This window comes from Poecilia reticulata, linkage group LG6 (assembly GCF_000633615.1).
Source record: "Poecilia reticulata strain Guanapo linkage group LG6, Guppy_female_1.0+MT, whole genome shotgun sequence".
Taxonomy (NCBI): domain Eukaryota; kingdom Metazoa; phylum Chordata; class Actinopteri; order Cyprinodontiformes; family Poeciliidae; genus Poecilia; species Poecilia reticulata.
This window is the reverse complement of record NC_024336.1, coordinates 6622253-6640661: the sequence shown is the minus strand read 5'-3', so window position 1 is coordinate 6640661 and position 18409 is coordinate 6622253. Positions and strand designations below refer to the sequence as shown.

At 39.4% G+C, this 18409-nt stretch overlaps 1 protein-coding gene across 1 annotated transcript in view; it reads right to left on the bottom strand.

Annotated features, from left to right (window-relative positions):
- LOC103465852 (PDZ domain-containing RING finger protein 4) overlaps nt 1-18409 on the bottom strand; it is a 68977-nt gene that overhangs the window by 5999 nt on the left and 44569 nt on the right. The window contains exons 4-6 of the mRNA XM_017305151.1: nt 14351-14449; nt 2888-2950; nt 6-95 (exon numbers count right to left, since the gene is read on the bottom strand). Coding sequence (XP_017160640.1) covers nt 6-95; nt 2888-2950; nt 14351-14449 — 252 coding nt within the window. The remainder of the gene's footprint in view (nt 1-5; nt 96-2887; nt 2951-14350; nt 14450-18409) is intronic.

Genomic DNA, 18409 nt, shown 5'->3' with positions numbered 1-18409 from the left:
TCAGGTCGGGCGACCAGTAGTACGATGTTCCTGAAGTCATCACTGGAGAGAGCAGCCATTGCTTCTTCTCTGTCTTGCACATCAGTGCCGTTTATCTGCAGATGGAATTACAAAAAAAAAAAAAAAAAGATTACCACAAGAGCGAGGTTAACAGACAAGCAAGAATGCACATCCACAAACACACACAAACCAATAAAAATAAAAAATKAACTGCCCAAAAAAGGACATTATCTTCTTGAGGAGAGAGTAAATGCTGGGCCGTTTCTCGAAAATGCAAACCAGGAAGCAAGCTGTTATCATGAATTAGATGGCAGAGTTGTAGCGTTCACCAGAGTTTCCGCAGCGCACACGAATCCAGCCGTACAATTAGCCGACCACTGACATGTGGATTCCATTTTTTTTTCTTTTCTTGCCYTGAGAATAATGGTCCTGTCAGYAGCCRATAATGGGGCAGGAGTACTGGTCCGTTCACAAACACGTGCACATGCCTCATCCTGGCTACAATCAGCAGCACAACTCATACTAGATTCAACTGGGCAATTGCCTCAGTAATGGTTATGCATCCAGCTCTCGCATACTTTGTGCAATTCGGTCCTCTGTCCATTTGTCATCGAGGTTTTCCAAAACACTGAGGTGCATTTGCATAAAAGAATATATATYATTTTTCACTGCTGGTGGTGCTCCACTAAATACTGGTTAAAAATGTGTTCTGTTGTGCTATTTACTCCGTAGACCCTRCCACTGATCGAGTCATTTTTAAATAATAGCCATCAGAGTCGAAGCTTAAGTTCAACTCCTGATACCGGTTATTGATGTGCTGCTGTGAGATTTTATGCAAGTCAAAACAGACTGCAAACTGTTTTGTAGTTTGTGTTGTCAATATTTTTTAATGAAGGTCTATTGTTTTGTGTTAATCCAGCCATATGTGTATTCTTTATGAAACTTATTTTACACACTATAATAACAACCAGGCACTTTACCCTTGCACAGGTTGTGGGGAGCAGAGTTGTACACATTATGAAACAATATGTGTAAAATATTTGGAGAATTGCTTTCAATGCTAGTTTGAAAGCAATTCAAATTAGCATTTGTTAATGATCAACTTAATATGTTGATCATTAAGTTTAATGATCAACGTRTTATGAAAGCAGATTGTAAAGATAGTAAAATTACTGATTATTTTACCAATGGTTCTGGATGACAGCATCGTCAATCAGAAAGAGACTTGGGTCTGTTGAAAACAACGGATGTACGAGTCACCTCAGACATACCCTTAAAAACAAATTGCTTATAATATCAAATAATGTCACTTCCAAATATCTGAATTGTCCCTTTAAGTGGAATACAAGCACAGTACCAATATACAGTTCTGGAAAAAAATTAAGAGACCACTTAAAATGACCAGTTTCTCAGATTGTAGTCTTTATGGGTGTATGTTTGAGTAAAATGAGCTTTGTTCTTTTATTCCATGAACTACTGACAACATGTCTCTGAAATTCCAAACAAAAATTTAGCATTTATTGACAGAAAATGAGAAATGGTCAAAATAAAGAAAACATGCAGTGCTTTTAGATCTCAAATAATGCAAAGAGAACAAGTTCATATTCATTTAGRAACAACAATACTAATGTTTTAACATTAACAAGAGTTCAGGAATCAATATTTGGTGGAATAACCATGAGGTTTTCAGTGGAGTTCAGTGCAGTGGTCTCTTAATTTTTTTCCTAGAGCTGTATATTGTGTTGTGTGATGTTTTCATAATTCTTTACACCTGATCCAATTAAAGGATTCAAATGCATTAATCTTAGTGGTGTGTTTGAATTTGACTTTATGTTGGCAAGTTCCTGTTCATCAATTATTCAGATCCTTGCTGTTACTTCACCGCTGCTTTAAAACGTTACATTCCACCAGAGTATACGGCTCGTATWTTTTTGCTATTGATTAATCTGGTGTAGCCTGAATTATTTAAACAATTTTAAAGAGAGTTTGCATCGTAGTGGGAAAAGCAGAGGTGTATTTTGTGCCCCCCTTCAAATTATTTCCACTCAACACACAGAGGTTGAAAGCGAAGTCATTTCGTGACAACACTGAACGCGTCAACAGAACTGAACCGCAAGTCACCCTGAAGACGCAGCAGAGCACAAAGCCTGAATAGTTTTAAAGTGCTGCCATAAACTTGTGCTTAGCAGGTTATGTGGGCAGTCAGAGAGCCTGGACGCATTAATTAAGGCAGACGAATATCTGCGTAGTCAGATGCGAGAATCAGAGGGATGAAAAACAGTAATTAAAGCACAATGTAACTGTATCTGTTCAAAAACACCAACATGCAATTATCAGAACACCAAAAAGGTTCTAATTTATTTATTTTTTTTTGAGTTCCTCTTATGACAGAAGCGAGAAAAGTAAAACTAAAATCCTTAATGAACCCCTAACAATAAAAACAGGACGCAATCAGTCCCTTCCTGCTGTAATGGTCGCAGAGAGCAGCATTTCTTCACCATAAGGCCTGACAAATGCTGCTGGTGATGCTCTCTGCTCTCAGCACTGAAGATGAAGTTAGAGGCTAATGGCAGTCACAGCCTCTGAGCCATCACACAGGAGGCAACGAGCTGCAACACAGCGCCGTCCTGAAGCAGAAACCTTAACAAAAAAAAAAGCCCCTGTTGCTGCTGAGTCGGTAACTAAAACAGCCAGGGGGGCATTTCTTCCCCCTTAACAGTCACAGCGGGGGCAAGTTCCCACTATAATGTGCTGCCATTAAAAATAAATGTGCTCTCTTGCTGGAAGACGCCGGTTCAGTAAAACAAGACAACACAAGAATCTTTTTTTGTTGAGCCAAAGATGGACTGGTGTGGAGAAGGTTGGTGACAAGAGCCGAATGCTGCACCTGTAAGATTCGATCCCCTTCTCGGATCCGCCCGTCTCTGGCGGCAATGCTGTTGGGGCTGACCTGCACATCAAACAAAAAAAATGAGTTTAGATAGAATGTTCTTGAGAAACAAAGAGGATATTTTTTGTAACATTCTAGTCCGTAGATTTGTTTCGTAGTGTTTAGGGGAGGCGTCAGACCTAACCACTGGTCTTGGATCAGATTTCTGATCTTTTTTTTTTAAATCTGTTGAAAACACACAATATTTACCACTGGAGTTATCAGCAGTGACTGTTTTTTTTTTTTTCTCTCCCTAAAAAAACACCCTCTGGTGTTTAGGCCCAATGCAGCAACACAATGCGCTTGCTCTTCACGGAAATAATGGTTGCCAACGAGGGGGCAGGAAACTCTTCTCTCGCCCTATAAACAGCTATTTGAGGCAATTTGTTTCCACTTCCTCCAATCAGACTGCAACTCTGAGGCGGCTGTGGAAGTAAGATACTCCATCTTCATGATAGTTCCCTCCCACACGGAGGAATGCTCATTAAACCAGAAGCAACGTTCTCAGAAAGGAATCGCTGAAAGACTGGAACAGAAAGGAGGTACGGCGCCTTGCAACGGTTTTCGGATGACTGGCTTCTTCAGATGTTATTGGATGTTTTGGGGAAAAAAAAAAATCGAAAAATCTGAAAAGGTGTGGCATGCATTTGTTATTAGCAGATGTCGGTGGCTAGCAGAGGAAGGTGGTGCTAATGGTAAGACTAACTAGTAGCATCAACACTTTAATCCCAGTTTAAATTCAGCTGTTCGGWCAAGACCCTTTAGGTTTCTTACAGAACATTAGTGAACAAACAGCATCATGAGCACAGCTGTCASCTAGATACTCCAAAAACATGACCTGTATGGAAGATCGACAAGAAGAAAACCATTGCTGCAAGAAAGCTACCAAAAGTCCCTTTAGTTTACCACATGGGTTACACAACAAATACGTAGAAGAAGCTGCTATGGTCAAATGAGACCAAAAATCTAACTTTTGGCTTTAAAAACATAAAAAGTCAAATGCTGTAGCTAAAACTCACACTGCTGACCACATGATGTTGGGAACTTGGTCAAAGTTGATTGGAAGACGTTCACCTTCCAGCAGGGTGACGCTATCCAGAACCTTACTGAAATGGTCTGGGTATATTTAAAATAATAATAATAATTGAAAGGTTAATTTATTTCAGTAACTTAATTCATTAAGTGAAACACAGTACATAGATGAGACTGTCATTTCCAAGACTTTGTTTCTGTTAAATATGGCGATTTTCTGATTACACTTGATGAAAACAAAACATTTGAAATAAGAATATCACATTAGATCGATAAACAAGATTTAGTGCAGAAATGAAAAGTATATTCAATGCCTGGGAGCTTTTGTAATAATAACATAAATACATGTTCTGGTTGTTATGTAAAAAAAGAAAGGTGCAAGGGTTATGGATATATAAGCAAGGCACTGAAACTAGAACATGGGAGTTAAGAATCATCTCTGGAAAAAAGAAATACAATAAAATAATTGATGCTATTACCTAGTAATTGATCAATAAAAAGACAAAGTTGTAAGTTCTGTTATTAAGGAAAAACTTTTTTATCACTGGCTCGTTTTGCTTATAAAAGATCAGACTGTGTAACATCCTCCACCATCCTGTACACATTCAGTCAGCTCATCTGAATGCAGCAGCACTGTCCTTATCTTTTTTTTTTTTTTTTTTACAAAATAAACACATATATTGCTGTCAAAAACCAAAGCGGGTTGAGATTTATATTCAGCTCAGCTCTCAAAGCCAACACCTTGCATGGTTGGAGAAATCTTCAAATGAAGCCGGGGAGAAAGTTGAGGAGAATTGTGAACAGTATTTGAAAAAAAAAAAAAAATAGTCGTACAAAAACAGAGAACAATTCTTTTTTTTTTTTTTTGTGCGTCAGAGCCGTCTTGTTCTCGGCTTCTCTGAGGTTCGCTGAATAACACACTCAACTACAAAAAACACCCTTGGTTTATTTTTTTATGTTTTTTTTTTTTTATGCCTTTCTTTGCTTGGTGGTCATCTCATCTTGGCAGCTGGCAGCAGAATCACGCAAGTTAGATCATCTGTTTGGTAATGTAATTTGTGCCTGATGAGAGTTCAATTTTGAAATACCGCAAGCAATAAAGAGACCCGCTTTGCTCACATGAATACTAAAGTAAATCGTAAATTGGTGGATGAATATGAAATGTCACATCTGATTCAGGCTGAGAAGCACAACATTGCACCGGGGTCCTCTGATCTGGATAGATGATTGTTGGTTTCTACAACAGAGTTTAATATGTAAATGAGAAACTTCAAAGAAATGAGATATTCCCGGAATATGCATAGAACTTTTGCCCCGAGAGGTTTAATATTTTCATTTTCCAAACGGCTAGCAATCAAAACTTTAGCATTTGAGAGAAAAGCAGCAAAAGGGAAATGGAGGGTTTATGTGTGTACCATGTTTTTATGTGAAGAAAACCTACTTTGGGGAAGCCGACGTGTCTATAGTATGACCTCACTTCTCACCTGTTTACCCCTGAAGATAGGCACTAATCCTTCACAACTCTGCAGGGATTACAATGGATGGATGGATCTGGTTGCTCAGCTCTATCATTTTCTACCACCTTGGGTGGTGATTCCCACTTTGACTCAGAGGTCTCCAGTTCATATTCCACATGCATTGCTTTCCTAATGTCCTGCTGTGAGATGCTAAATTGTATCTGGGATCTCTTTAGACAGCCTGCACCAGATATCTTGATACCTCAATGCTAAGGTACTCAAGGTCTGCCCCTATGCTGCTAGGATTAGTGTTTCTCTGCTGTCTTTCAGGCATGTTCAGGTCATTTCAGACACTTCAGCCATTCAGCCATCTGTGGTACTTCCTTCGGAGCGAGGCCTAAAGAAATGGCCAAACTCCAGTTTTTGAGGGCCGGTGTCCTGCAGAACGTTTGGGTGCTTCCCAAATACAACACCCTTCAATCAAAGGACTCAATTATCTCCTTGTGCACTCGCTAATAATTATGTGCTTCTGCTGTGTTGACACAGATATACATTTCCAGGTTTCAGGACACCGGCCTTCATGGAGTGTGACACTATGGAGGGTTTTTCTACCTGTAAAGATAACCCCAATTTCTTCTTTTCCAGTTGTCATTGTCAGAGACATTCACATCTTCCTGACTTATTCTTTGAGCGTGGAAGTTTTATCTTGGACCAGTCAGATGCTCACTGGTCCTCCGCCTCTTTTAATGTAAACCCTGTGATTAAGTAGATTGTGGGTGGAATAGATGGTGAGTTTGGTATTTTAATATCTGTGGTTTGACTTTCCTGCTTTGGCCTACATATTACCACAACATGATATCTGAGCTGTGAGCTGACTCCTCAGAACATGCCTTCCTCGTTGCAGGTATTCGGCTGATGCTGCTTTTCTTTTGACTTCTTTGCTTGTGATATTCCAAGGTACTTTTATTGCTCCTCAGTATCTGAGAGAGTAATTTCCTCTGTGTGGATTACCTTCCATCACTTTGAGAACATCCAACTATATTTGTCCAATCCGAATGAAATTTCAATGTCCCTGCTGTAGATCACCTTGAAGGTGTCCATGTAGTGGAGGCGAGTGACGGTGACCCCATCTCTGAGTGGGTGTCCGTAGCTTGTCTTGCTGATTAGTTGGAGGATGGGGGTTCATTCAGGTTTATGCAGAACAGCAGAGGGGCACAGAGCAGCTCTTTGGTACATGTCACGTTTGATTGAGAGTTGCGCAACTGGCTTGAAGTTGGCATCGAGGATAGTTTCCACAGCCTTGTGGAGTTTGCAACAAAAGCTCTCAGTGTTATTAACCTTGAACAGTTTCATTCATTCATTCATTCATTCATTCATTCATTCATTCATTCATTCATTCCAGGATCGCTCTTCTGGTATATTTACCAAAGCCTCTGACATTTATTGATCATGCACAATGTTTTCGGCTATTTTGCAGTAATTCAAATGGAGCTATTAAATAGATGTCGTTTACACTCGCACTAATGATTGCCTTTAAATGTCTGTAAATCATGTACTAACCTCACTGACATAGATGGCCACATCCTCCTCTTCGTCCGTTCGATAGCACAGAGTGAGGCCTAGTTTTTCATGACAGCTGAGACGACAAAGTTCGACTTCCTATGAAAGGGAAAGAGAAGAATGGTTGAAACCTTAAACAAAACTTCAGAATAATCTTGAGGCACAGCAATAACGACGACAAACAAAAGCACAAACGAACGGCTTTAGTTTTCTACTACCTGCCTCAGGTATGAAACGTGATTATTTACGGATATTAATCTTTATCCTTTCCCTTTTCCTCACGAAAAGGTTCTGTCATTTAGCAACTTTAGTCCAACTCTGCACTTTCACTTCGACCACAACAGGAGATGACGCCAAACACCAAACAGCACCAGCCCCTGTCCCATTTCCTAACCCCTGAAACATATCAAGGGTGTTTGAGGGAATCAAGTGTGAAATGGCCTTCCCTCCCAAGGTCTTCATTAGAGCAGAAACACAACGTCTCTCAGCAGCAGGAGCGAAGTGGTTGAGTGGAGAGGAGGATGGAGCGGGGCAGAGAGAAATGAGGTGGCTGCGAGGACTCTGGCAGGACTCACAGGGGTCTCGTATAAAAAGAAAGAGATCCATTTTGTCTGTGACAAGTGCAGGTTGGCTGGTTATGTGTGGTAGACGTGGCATGGCTTTAGGTATGCGAAGGGGGAAGGGAAGAGACGAAGGACAGAGAGGAAAAGGCCAACTCTGTTTTGAACATTGCTTTTTAGTGCTTTAAGACCGCTGGCTTCTGAGAAACAACATTTTTGTGTCTCCTTTTATGTCTGTCCAACATAAATGTGTTTAATAGGTCAATCTCAGGAAACGGAAAAGCATCAAAAGTTATTTCAGCAACTCAATAAAAAAAATCAAATCATTTTTAATCAATTAGATTGTGTTCCAAGAGTTGCTCATTAGATTAAAGATACTTTTTGAAATATTTAATCAGGAGTAAACATAATGTTCATAATGCTCCTTTAAACACATATTTTTTATTGATATGGCGTAATATTTAAAATTTTGGTATGGGTAAGCAAAAAGAAAAAATCTCAATGACATAAAGGCTTGAATATATGAATATTAATCTATAGAATGTGTTTCACTAAGTGAACTGATTTAAATCAACAAATGAACTTTGCAATATTGTAACTTATGGATTTTACTGTAAGTGGATTAGACAGAGTGATTTATTTCATGGATGCAATCCCAAAAATTTTTTGTTTCTCAGAAAATTTTACCATTGCATAAAACCAAAAATAAAAATAATTTCACCACAGAAAAATGGCCTCACAAAATAGTGTGTAAATTAAATCTAATTCAGCAGTTGCACAGTACTTTCCATGAATGACTTCATTAATACATTTTAACAGAGGGAACCCAGGAGTTGTGGCCGATGTCCTTGTTTTGCATCCGTTATGGCTCTTGAAATGCTCTCACCCGTCACACTCAACGCCTTGTAAATCTGAAACTAAACTCTTAATAGCCCTTGTCTTCACAATCTTTCTGAAGGTTGCAATTTTCCCTCTTGCTTCTGTACTTTTTTACTACCACATGTTTTTCTTCCACTCAACTTTCCACTGATATGCACTCTTTAAACACCCAGCTTCTTTAGCAGTAGCCTTTTGTGGTTTCCTGTCGTCGTGGACGGTGTCAGAGCATCTTCCCAACGACCGTGAAGGCCATTAAATTTATGTACTCAAAAAACCAAAATACTACTTATAGATAAAAAAAACCAATATCACAATAAAAACTGGTAATATACATATGCAAGTTTCTCTTTTTCACGTTAACTTTTTGACTGTATTTCTAAATAGTTAAGATCCACCTGTATATTTTCACATAAGTGCTCGAATAGATCTCTCAGGTGCTTTTGGAATCAGGTTCCTGCAGCTGCACCCTCCACCGCAGGTACTTGACCCCCAAACTAAATCTGAGCGCAAACATAAACCCTTGGTTTTCTCCAAAAAGCATCGCGCATTTGGGAAAAAAACAAAAGATGTCATCCGGCTGTCGTTTGTCATTTCATAATTTCTGATGTGCCTTTAATCGAACTTTGATAGACATGGTCAGAACTTCAAATGAATGAGACATGGTAAAAGGACAACTACATGTGATGCATTCCGACTGAGTAGATTAAGCCCAAAAAAAAAAAAATTAAATAAAAAAAATAGTCATTAATTTCATCAAAGAGGTTTCAAATTGGTGGGGTTGATAGGGAGATTATTAATGAATGCTCCAGAAGCACTAAGGCGGTGGCGGATGTAATTGGAGGTATGTGCTGGGCACATCGTGCATGCCAACACGACACGTGAAGTTGAGGGAAATCAGAGGGAGATACTGAAATCACTTGCAATCTCTCAGAGAGGTCTCTAAAAATAAACTCACACAAATTGCCTGTAGGTTGTAAGGCGACTAGGAGGTGCGAGCAGGTGCTGCGTGATTTCTGTCTGCAAAACAAGACCGAAGTTACTTATGACTAATTAATGACTGGATGTGGCAGAGGGGACCTGTGGCAAGAGGATTGCGAGAAACAGATTGCGGCTATTCCCACGTAGTCTGTGTGTATTTAACAATGTCATCCCTTCTTCTCCATCAGATGCTTTTGAGATTTTTTTTTTTTTTTTTTGCTCTAAGAACATTTTGCGTGGAAAAGAAAAACACCCACTCACTCAGATGCTTCTGTAAAAGGTGTCTGCCTCCTGAACCATCAAAAACACCTCCTCCGATCTGTTGCCTCTTTGATTTTTGGTTTTTTTGTTTCTCCCCTCCTGCCTCCGTTTCCTAGCCGTGCTTTCTGCCTCTCAGACGGGAGATTGCGGGCCGAGGGCCGACAGTAGATTAATGGCTGTGATGGTGTGATTAAGAGGAAGATTGCTGGCCACCATCAAAGCACATCTGATGCTGTCATGATAATCGCGCCTTTGATTACTGGTAATTGAAAAGGCAGTTGCCAAATGCGTTGATGGCTACCACTGGCAGAGAGAGAGAGAGAGAGAGAGAGAGAGAGAGAGAGAGAGAGAACGAGAGAGGGATGGCTGTTTCCGAGCTCAGAGTGTTTTGCTTCCTCTGAACTCACCAAAACTAATCAAGGGAACGGTTACTAACATGGTTCAGCGCCGACACGCATCGAGGAGCTTTTCTTGGAAATGTATGATGTTAGGCTGTGAAATTGCAGCAATAAGAGGCGGCCGACGAACTTCGGCGAATCCGAAGGGAGAGCAAAGAGGTTATATTCTCCTGTTGGGAGATCCAACAAGAAAATTAAATTAGAGCGACAGTGTCTCTAAAAAGTGTTGAACCCCTTTGGATGTTTTACCCTCATTTTGCCAAAGATTTGGCTTTTTTGACAAAGAGAAACAAAATTACAAATACATTGAAAACTGAAAAAACAAAAAAAAATTATCTCCACAAAATAATGAGGTAAACAAAAAATATTTAACATCTAATAATTTCATAAATGACTGCATAAATATTCACCCCTTTAAAACTGACTGACCTGATTCAACAAAGTTCTAGTCAATTTGCGCTAGTAGATTATTTCACTTATAACAAAGGCATTTTTCCCAAACTACATGTGAAATATCTGCCTGGTGGGACTAGTACTTCTTTTAAAATCAACATGAACAAATTATTAGCTTCAAATAAGCTCTTAAATCTTGTTGAAAAATTACTTGCAAGTTAAGTTTGTCTTATTTCAAGCATAGTGTTTTTTGGCTAGAAACTGGCCAATAAAAAAAATACTTTTAGATTTTGTGTTTTCATCTAATATGAAACAGGTAGTTTATAAAGGCACATGACAGAGTCGTGTTCTGGCCAAATTTAGCCGCTCGCTAAANAGACTGGAACAGAAAGGAGGTACGGCGCCTTGCAACGGTTTTCGGATGACTGGCTTCTTCAGATGTTATTGGATGTTTTGGGGAAAAAAAAAAAATCGAAAAATCTGAAAAGGTGTGGCATGCATTTGTTATTAGCAGATGTCGGTGGCTAGCAGAGGAAGGTGGTGCTAATGGTAAGACTAACTAGTAGCATCAACACTTTAATCCCAGTTTAAATTCAGCTGTTCGGWCAAGACCCTTTAGGTTTCTTACAGAACATTAGTGAACAAACAGCATCATGAGCACAGCTGTCASCTAGATACTCCAAAAACATGACCTGTATGGAAGATCGACAAGAAGAAAACCATTGCTGCAAGAAAGCTACCAAAAGTCCCTTTAGTTTACCACATGGGTTACACAACAAATACGTAGAAGAAGCTGCTATGGTCAAATGAGACCAAAAATCTAACTTTTGGCTTTAAAAACATAAAAAGTCAAATGCTGTAGCTAAAACTCACACTGCTGACCACATGATGTTGGGAACTTGGTCAAAGTTGATTGGAAGACGTTCACCTTCCAGCAGGGTGACGCTATCCAGAACCTTACTGAAATGGTCTGGGTATATTTAAAATAATAATAATAATTGAAAGGTTAATTTATTTCAGTAACTTAATTCATTAAGTGAAACACAGTACATAGATGAGACTGTCATTTCCAAGACTTTGTTTCTGTTAAATATGGCGATTTTCTGATTACACTTGATGAAAACAAAACATTTGAAATAAGAATATCACATTAGATCGATAAACAAGATTTAGTGCAGAAATGAAAAGTATATTCAATGCCTGGGAGCTTTTGTAATAATAACATAAATACATGTTCTGGTTGTTATGTAAAAAAAGAAAGGTGCAAGGGTTATGGATATATAAGCAAGGCACTGAAACTAGAACATGGGAGTTAAGAATCATCTCTGGAAAAAAGAAATACAATAAAATAATTGATGCTATTACCTAGTAATTGATCAATAAAAAGACAAAGTTGTAAGTTCTGTTATTAAGGAAAAACTTTTTTATCACTGGCTCGTTTTGCTTATAAAAGATCAGACTGTGTAACATCCTCCACCATCCTGTACACATTCAGTCAGCTCATCTGAATGCAGCAGCACTGTCCTTATCTTTTTTTTTTTTTTTTTTACAAAATAAACACATATATTGCTGTCAAAAACCAAAGCGGGTTGAGATTTATATTCAGCTCAGCTCTCAAAGCCAACACCTTGCATGGTTGGAGAAATCTTCAAATGAAGCCGGGGAGAAAGTTGAGGAGAATTGTGAACAGTATTTGAAAAAAAAAAAAAAATAGTCGTACAAAAACAGAGAACAATTCTTTTTTTTTTTTTTTGTGCGTCAGAGCCGTCTTGTTCTCGGCTTCTCTGAGGTTCGCTGAATAACACACTCAACTACAAAAAACACCCTTGGTTTATTTTTTTATGTTTTTTTTTTTTTATGCCTTTCTTTGCTTGGTGGTCATCTCATCTTGGCAGCTGGCAGCAGAATCACGCAAGTTAGATCATCTGTTTGGTAATGTAATTTGTGCCTGATGAGAGTTCAATTTTGAAATACCGCAAGCAATAAAGAGACCCGCTTTGCTCACATGAATACTAAAGTAAATCGTAAATTGGTGGATGAATATGAAATGTCACATCTGATTCAGGCTGAGAAGCACAACATTGCACCGGGGTCCTCTGATCTGGATAGATGATTGTTGGTTTCTACAACAGAGTTTAATATGTAAATGAGAAACTTCAAAGAAATGAGATATTCCCGGAATATGCATAGAACTTTTGCCCCGAGAGGTTTAATATTTTCATTTTCCAAACGGCTAGCAATCAAAACTTTAGCATTTGAGAGAAAAGCAGCAAAAGGGAAATGGAGGGTTTATGTGTGTACCATGTTTTTATGTGAAGAAAACCTACTTTGGGGAAGCCGACGTGTCTATAGTATGACCTCACTTCTCACCTGTTTACCCCTGAAGATAGGCACTAATCCTTCACAACTCTGCAGGGATTACAATGGATGGATGGATCTGGTTGCTCAGCTCTATCATTTTCTACCACCTTGGGTGGTGATTCCCACTTTGACTCAGAGGTCTCCAGTTCATATTCCACATGCATTGCTTTCCTAATGTCCTGCTGTGAGATGCTAAATTGTATCTGGGATCTCTTTAGACAGCCTGCACCAGATATCTTGATACCTCAATGCTAAGGTACTCAAGGTCTGCCCCTATGCTGCTAGGATTAGTGTTTCTCTGCTGTCTTTCAGGCATGTTCAGGTCATTTCAGACACTTCAGCCATTCAGCCATCTGTGGTACTTCCTTCGGAGCGAGGCCTAAAGAAATGGCCAAACTCCAGTTTTTGAGGGCCGGTGTCCTGCAGAACGTTTGGGTGCTTCCCAAATACAACACCCTTCAATCAAAGGACTCAATTATCTCCTTGTGCACTCGCTAATAATTATGTGCTTCTGCTGTGTTGACACAGATATACATTTCCAGGTTTCAGGACACCGGCCTTCATGGAGTGTGACACTATGGAGGGTTTTTCTACCTGTAAAGATAACCCCAATTTCTTCTTTTCCAGTTGTCATTGTCAGAGACATTCACATCTTCCTGACTTATTCTTTGAGCGTGGAAGTTTTATCTTGGACCAGTCAGATGCTCACTGGTCCTCCGCCTCTTTTAATGTAAACCCTGTGATTAAGTAGATTGTGGGTGGAATAGATGGTGAGTTTGGTATTTTAATATCTGTGGTTTGACTTTCCTGCTTTGGCCTACATATTACCACAACATGATATCTGAGCTGTGAGCTGACTCCTCAGAACATGCCTTCCTCGTTGCAGGTATTCGGCTGATGCTGCTTTTCTTTTGACTTCTTTGCTTGTGATATTCCAAGGTACTTTTATTGCTCCTCAGTATCTGAGAGAGTAATTTCCTCTGTGTGGATTACCTTCCATCACTTTGAGAACATCCAACTATATTTGTCCAATCCGAATGAAATTTCAATGTCCCTGCTGTAGATCACCTTGAAGGTGTCCATGTAGTGGAGGCGAGTGACGGTGACCCCATCTCTGAGTGGGTGTCCGTAGCTTGTCTTGCTGATTAGTTGGAGGATGGGGGTTCATTCAGGTTTATGCAGAACAGCAGAGGGGCACAGAGCAGCTCTTTGGTACATGTCACGTTTGATTGAGAGTTGCGCAACTGGCTTGAAGTTGGCATCGAGGATAGTTTCCACAGCCTTGTGGAGTTTGCAACAAAAGCTCTCAGTGTTATTAACCTTGAACAGTTTCATTCATTCATTCATTCATTCATTCATTCATTCATTCATTCATTCATTCCAGGATCGCTCTTCTGGTATATTTACCAAAGCCTCTGACATTTATTGATCATGCACAATGTTTTCGGCTATTTTGCAGTAATTCAAATGGAGCTATTAAATAGATGTCGTTTACACTCGCACTAATGATTGCCTTTAAATGTCTGTAAATCATGTACTAACCTCACTGACATAGATGGCCACATCCTCCTCTTCGTCCGTTCGATAGCACAGAGTGAGGCCTAGTTTTTCATGACAGCTGAGACGACAAAGTTCGACTTCCTATGAAAGGGAAAGAGAAGAATGGTTGAAACCTTAAACAAAACTTCAGAATAATCTTGAGGCACAGCAATAACGACGACAAACAAAAGCACAAACGAACGGCTTTAGTTTTCTACTACCTGCCTCAGGTATGAAACGTGATTATTTACGGATATTAATCTTTATCCTTTCCCTTTTCCTCACGAAAAGGTTCTGTCATTTAGCAACTTTAGTCCAACTCTGCACTTTCACTTCGACCACAACAGGAGATGACGCCAAACACCAAACAGCACCAGCCCCTGTCCCATTTCCTAACCCCTGAAACATATCAAGGGTGTTTGAGGGAATCAAGTGTGAAATGGCCTTCCCTCCCAAGGTCTTCATTAGAGCAGAAACACAACGTCTCTCAGCAGCAGGAGCGAAGTGGTTGAGTGGAGAGGAGGATGGAGCGGGGCAGAGAGAAATGAGGTGGCTGCGAGGACTCTGGCAGGACTCACAGGGGTCTCGTATAAAAAGAAAGAGATCCATTTTGTCTGTGACAAGTGCAGGTTGGCTGGTTATGTGTGGTAGACGTGGCATGGCTTTAGGTATGCGAAGGGGGAAGGGAAGAGACGAAGGACAGAGAGGAAAAGGCCAACTCTGTTTTGAACATTGCTTTTTAGTGCTTTAAGACCGCTGGCTTCTGAGAAACAACATTTTTGTGTCTCCTTTTATGTCTGTCCAACATAAATGTGTTTAATAGGTCAATCTCAGGAAACGGAAAAGCATCAAAAGTTATTTCAGCAACTCAATAAAAAAAATCAAATCATTTTTAATCAATTAGATTGTGTTCCAAGAGTTGCTCATTAGATTAAAGATACTTTTTGAAATATTTAATCAGGAGTAAACATAATGTTCATAATGCTCCTTTAAACACATATTTTTTATTGATATGGCGTAATATTTAAAATTTTGGTATGGGTAAGCAAAAAGAAAAAATCTCAATGACATAAAGGCTTGAATATATGAATATTAATCTATAGAATGTGTTTCACTAAGTGAACTGATTTAAATCAACAAATGAACTTTGCAATATTGTAACTTATGGATTTTACTGTAAGTGGATTAGACAGAGTGATTTATTTCATGGATGCAATCCCAAAAATTTTTTGTTTCTCAGAAAATTTTACCATTGCATAAAACCAAAAATAAAAATAATTTCACCACAGAAAAATGGCCTCACAAAATAGTGTGTAAATTAAATCTAATTCAGCAGTTGCACAGTACTTTCCATGAATGACTTCATTAATACATTTTAACAGAGGGAACCCAGGAGTTGTGGCCGATGTCCTTGTTTTGCATCCGTTATGGCTCTTGAAATGCTCTCACCCGTCACACTCAACGCCTTGTAAATCTGAAACTAAACTCTTAATAGCCCTTGTCTTCACAATCTTTCTGAAGGTTGCAATTTTCCCTCTTGCTTCTGTACTTTTTTACTACCACATGTTTTTCTTCCACTCAACTTTCCACTGATATGCACTCTTTAAACACCCAGCTTCTTTAGCAGTAGCCTTTTGTGGTTTCCTGTCGTCGTGGACGGTGTCAGAGCATCTTCCCAACGACCGTGAAGGCCATTAAATTTATGTACTCAAAAAACCAAAATACTACTTATAGATAAAAAAAACCAATATCACAATAAAAACTGGTAATATACATATGCAAGTTTCTCTTTTTCACGTTAACTTTTTGACTGTATTTCTAAATAGTTAAGATCCACCTGTATATTTTCACATAAGTGCTCGAATAGATCTCTCAGGTGCTTTTGGAATCAGGTTCCTGCAGCTGCACCCTCCACCGCAGGTACTTGACCCCCAAACTAAATCTGAGCGCAAACATAAACCCTTGGTTTTCTCCAAAAAGCATCGCGCATTTGGGAAAAAAACAAAAGATGTCATCCGGCTGTCGTTTGTCATTTCATAATTTCTGATGTGCCTTTAATCGAACTTTGATAGACATGGTCAGAACTTCAAATGAATGAGACATGGTAAAAGGACAACTACATGTGATGCATTCCGACTGAGTAGATTAAGCCCAAAAAAAAAAAAATTAAATAAAAAAAATAGTCATTAATTTCATCAAAGAGGTTTCAAATTGGTGGGGTTGATAGGGAGATTATTAATGAATGCTCCAGAAGCACTAAGGCGGTGGCGGATGTAATTGGAGGTATGTGCTGGGCACATCGTGCATGCCAACACGACACGTGAAGTTGAGGGAAATCAGAGGGAGATACTGAAATCACTTGCAATCTCTCAGAGAGGTCTCTAAAAATAAACTCACACAAATTGCCTGTAGGTTGTAAGGCGACTAGGAGGTGCGAGCAGGTGCTGCGTGATTTCTGTCTGCAAAACAAGACCGAAGTTACTTATGACTAATTAATGACTGGATGTGGCAGAGGGGACCTGTGGCAAGAGGATTGCGAGAAACAGATTGCGGCTATTCCCACGTAGTCTGTGTGTATTTAACAATGTCATCCCTTCTTCTCCATCAGATGCTTTTGAGATTTTTTTTTTTTTTTTTTGCTCTAAGAACATTTTGCGTGGAAAAGAAAAACACCCACTCACTCAGATGCTTCTGTAAAAGGTGTCTGCCTCCTGAACCATCAAAAACACCTCCTCCGATCTGTTGCCTCTTTGATTTTTGGTTTTTTTGTTTCTCCCCTCCTGCCTCCGTTTCCTAGCCGTGCTTTCTGCCTCTCAGACGGGAGATTGCGGGCCGAGGGCCGACAGTAGATTAATGGCTGTGATGGTGTGATTAAGAGGAAGATTGCTGGCCACCATCAAAGCACATCTGATGCTGTCATGATAATCGCGCCTTTGATTACTGGTAATTGAAAAGGCAGTTGCCAAATGCGTTGATGGCTACCACTGGCAGAGAGAGAGAGAGAGAGAGAGAGAGAGAGAGAGAGAGAGAGAACGAGAGAGGGATGGCTGTTTCCGAGCTCAGAGTGTTTTGCTTCCTCTGAACTCACCAAAACTAATCAAGGGAACGGTTACTAACATGGTTCAGCGCCGACACGCATCGAGGAGCTTTTCTTGGAAATGTATGATGTTAGGCTGTGAAATTGCAGCAATAAGAGGCGGCCGACGAACTTCGGCGAATCCGAAGGGAGAGCAAAGAGGTTATATTCTCCTGTTGGGAGATCCAACAAGAAAATTAAATTAGAGCGACAGTGTCTCTAAAAAGTGTTGAACCCCTTTGGATGTTTTACCCTCATTTTGCCAAAGATTTGGCTTTTTTGACAAAGAGAAACAAAATTACAAATACATTGAAAACTGAAAAAACAAAAAAAAATTATCTCCACAAAATAATGAGGTAAACAAAAAATATTTAACATCTAATAATTTCATAAATGACTGCATAAATATTCACCCCTTTAAAACTGACTGACCTGATTCAACAAAGTTCTAGTCAATTTGCGCTAGTAGATTATTTCACTTATAACAAAGGCATTTTTCCCAAACTACATGTGAAATATCTGCCTGGTGGGACTAGTACTTCTTTTAAAATCAACATGAACAAATTATTAGCTTCAAATAAGATCTTAAATCTTGTTGAAAAATTACTTGCAAGTTAAGTTTGTCTTATTTCAAGCATAGTGTTTTTTGGCTAGAAACTGGCCAATAAAAAAAATACTTTTAGATTTTGTGTTTTCATCTAATATGAAACAGGTACTTTATAAAGGCACATGACAGAGTCGTGTTCTGGCCAAATTTAGCCGCTCGCTAAAGAAATGAATGAGGCCGGAAATCGAATCCTCAAGAAAAAATAAGTCAGTCCTACCAATGTTCGGCTCTGTCACAAGAAGAATCCGAGCATCTGCAGCCATGTTTAATTTCCCCAAACTGTATAATCCACCCTTGAAGTGTTATAAAACAGCMCTCCAGCTTTTTAGCGCGCAATAATCCCTTCAGTCAACCAGCCGTCTTGGCTCTCATTTCACGT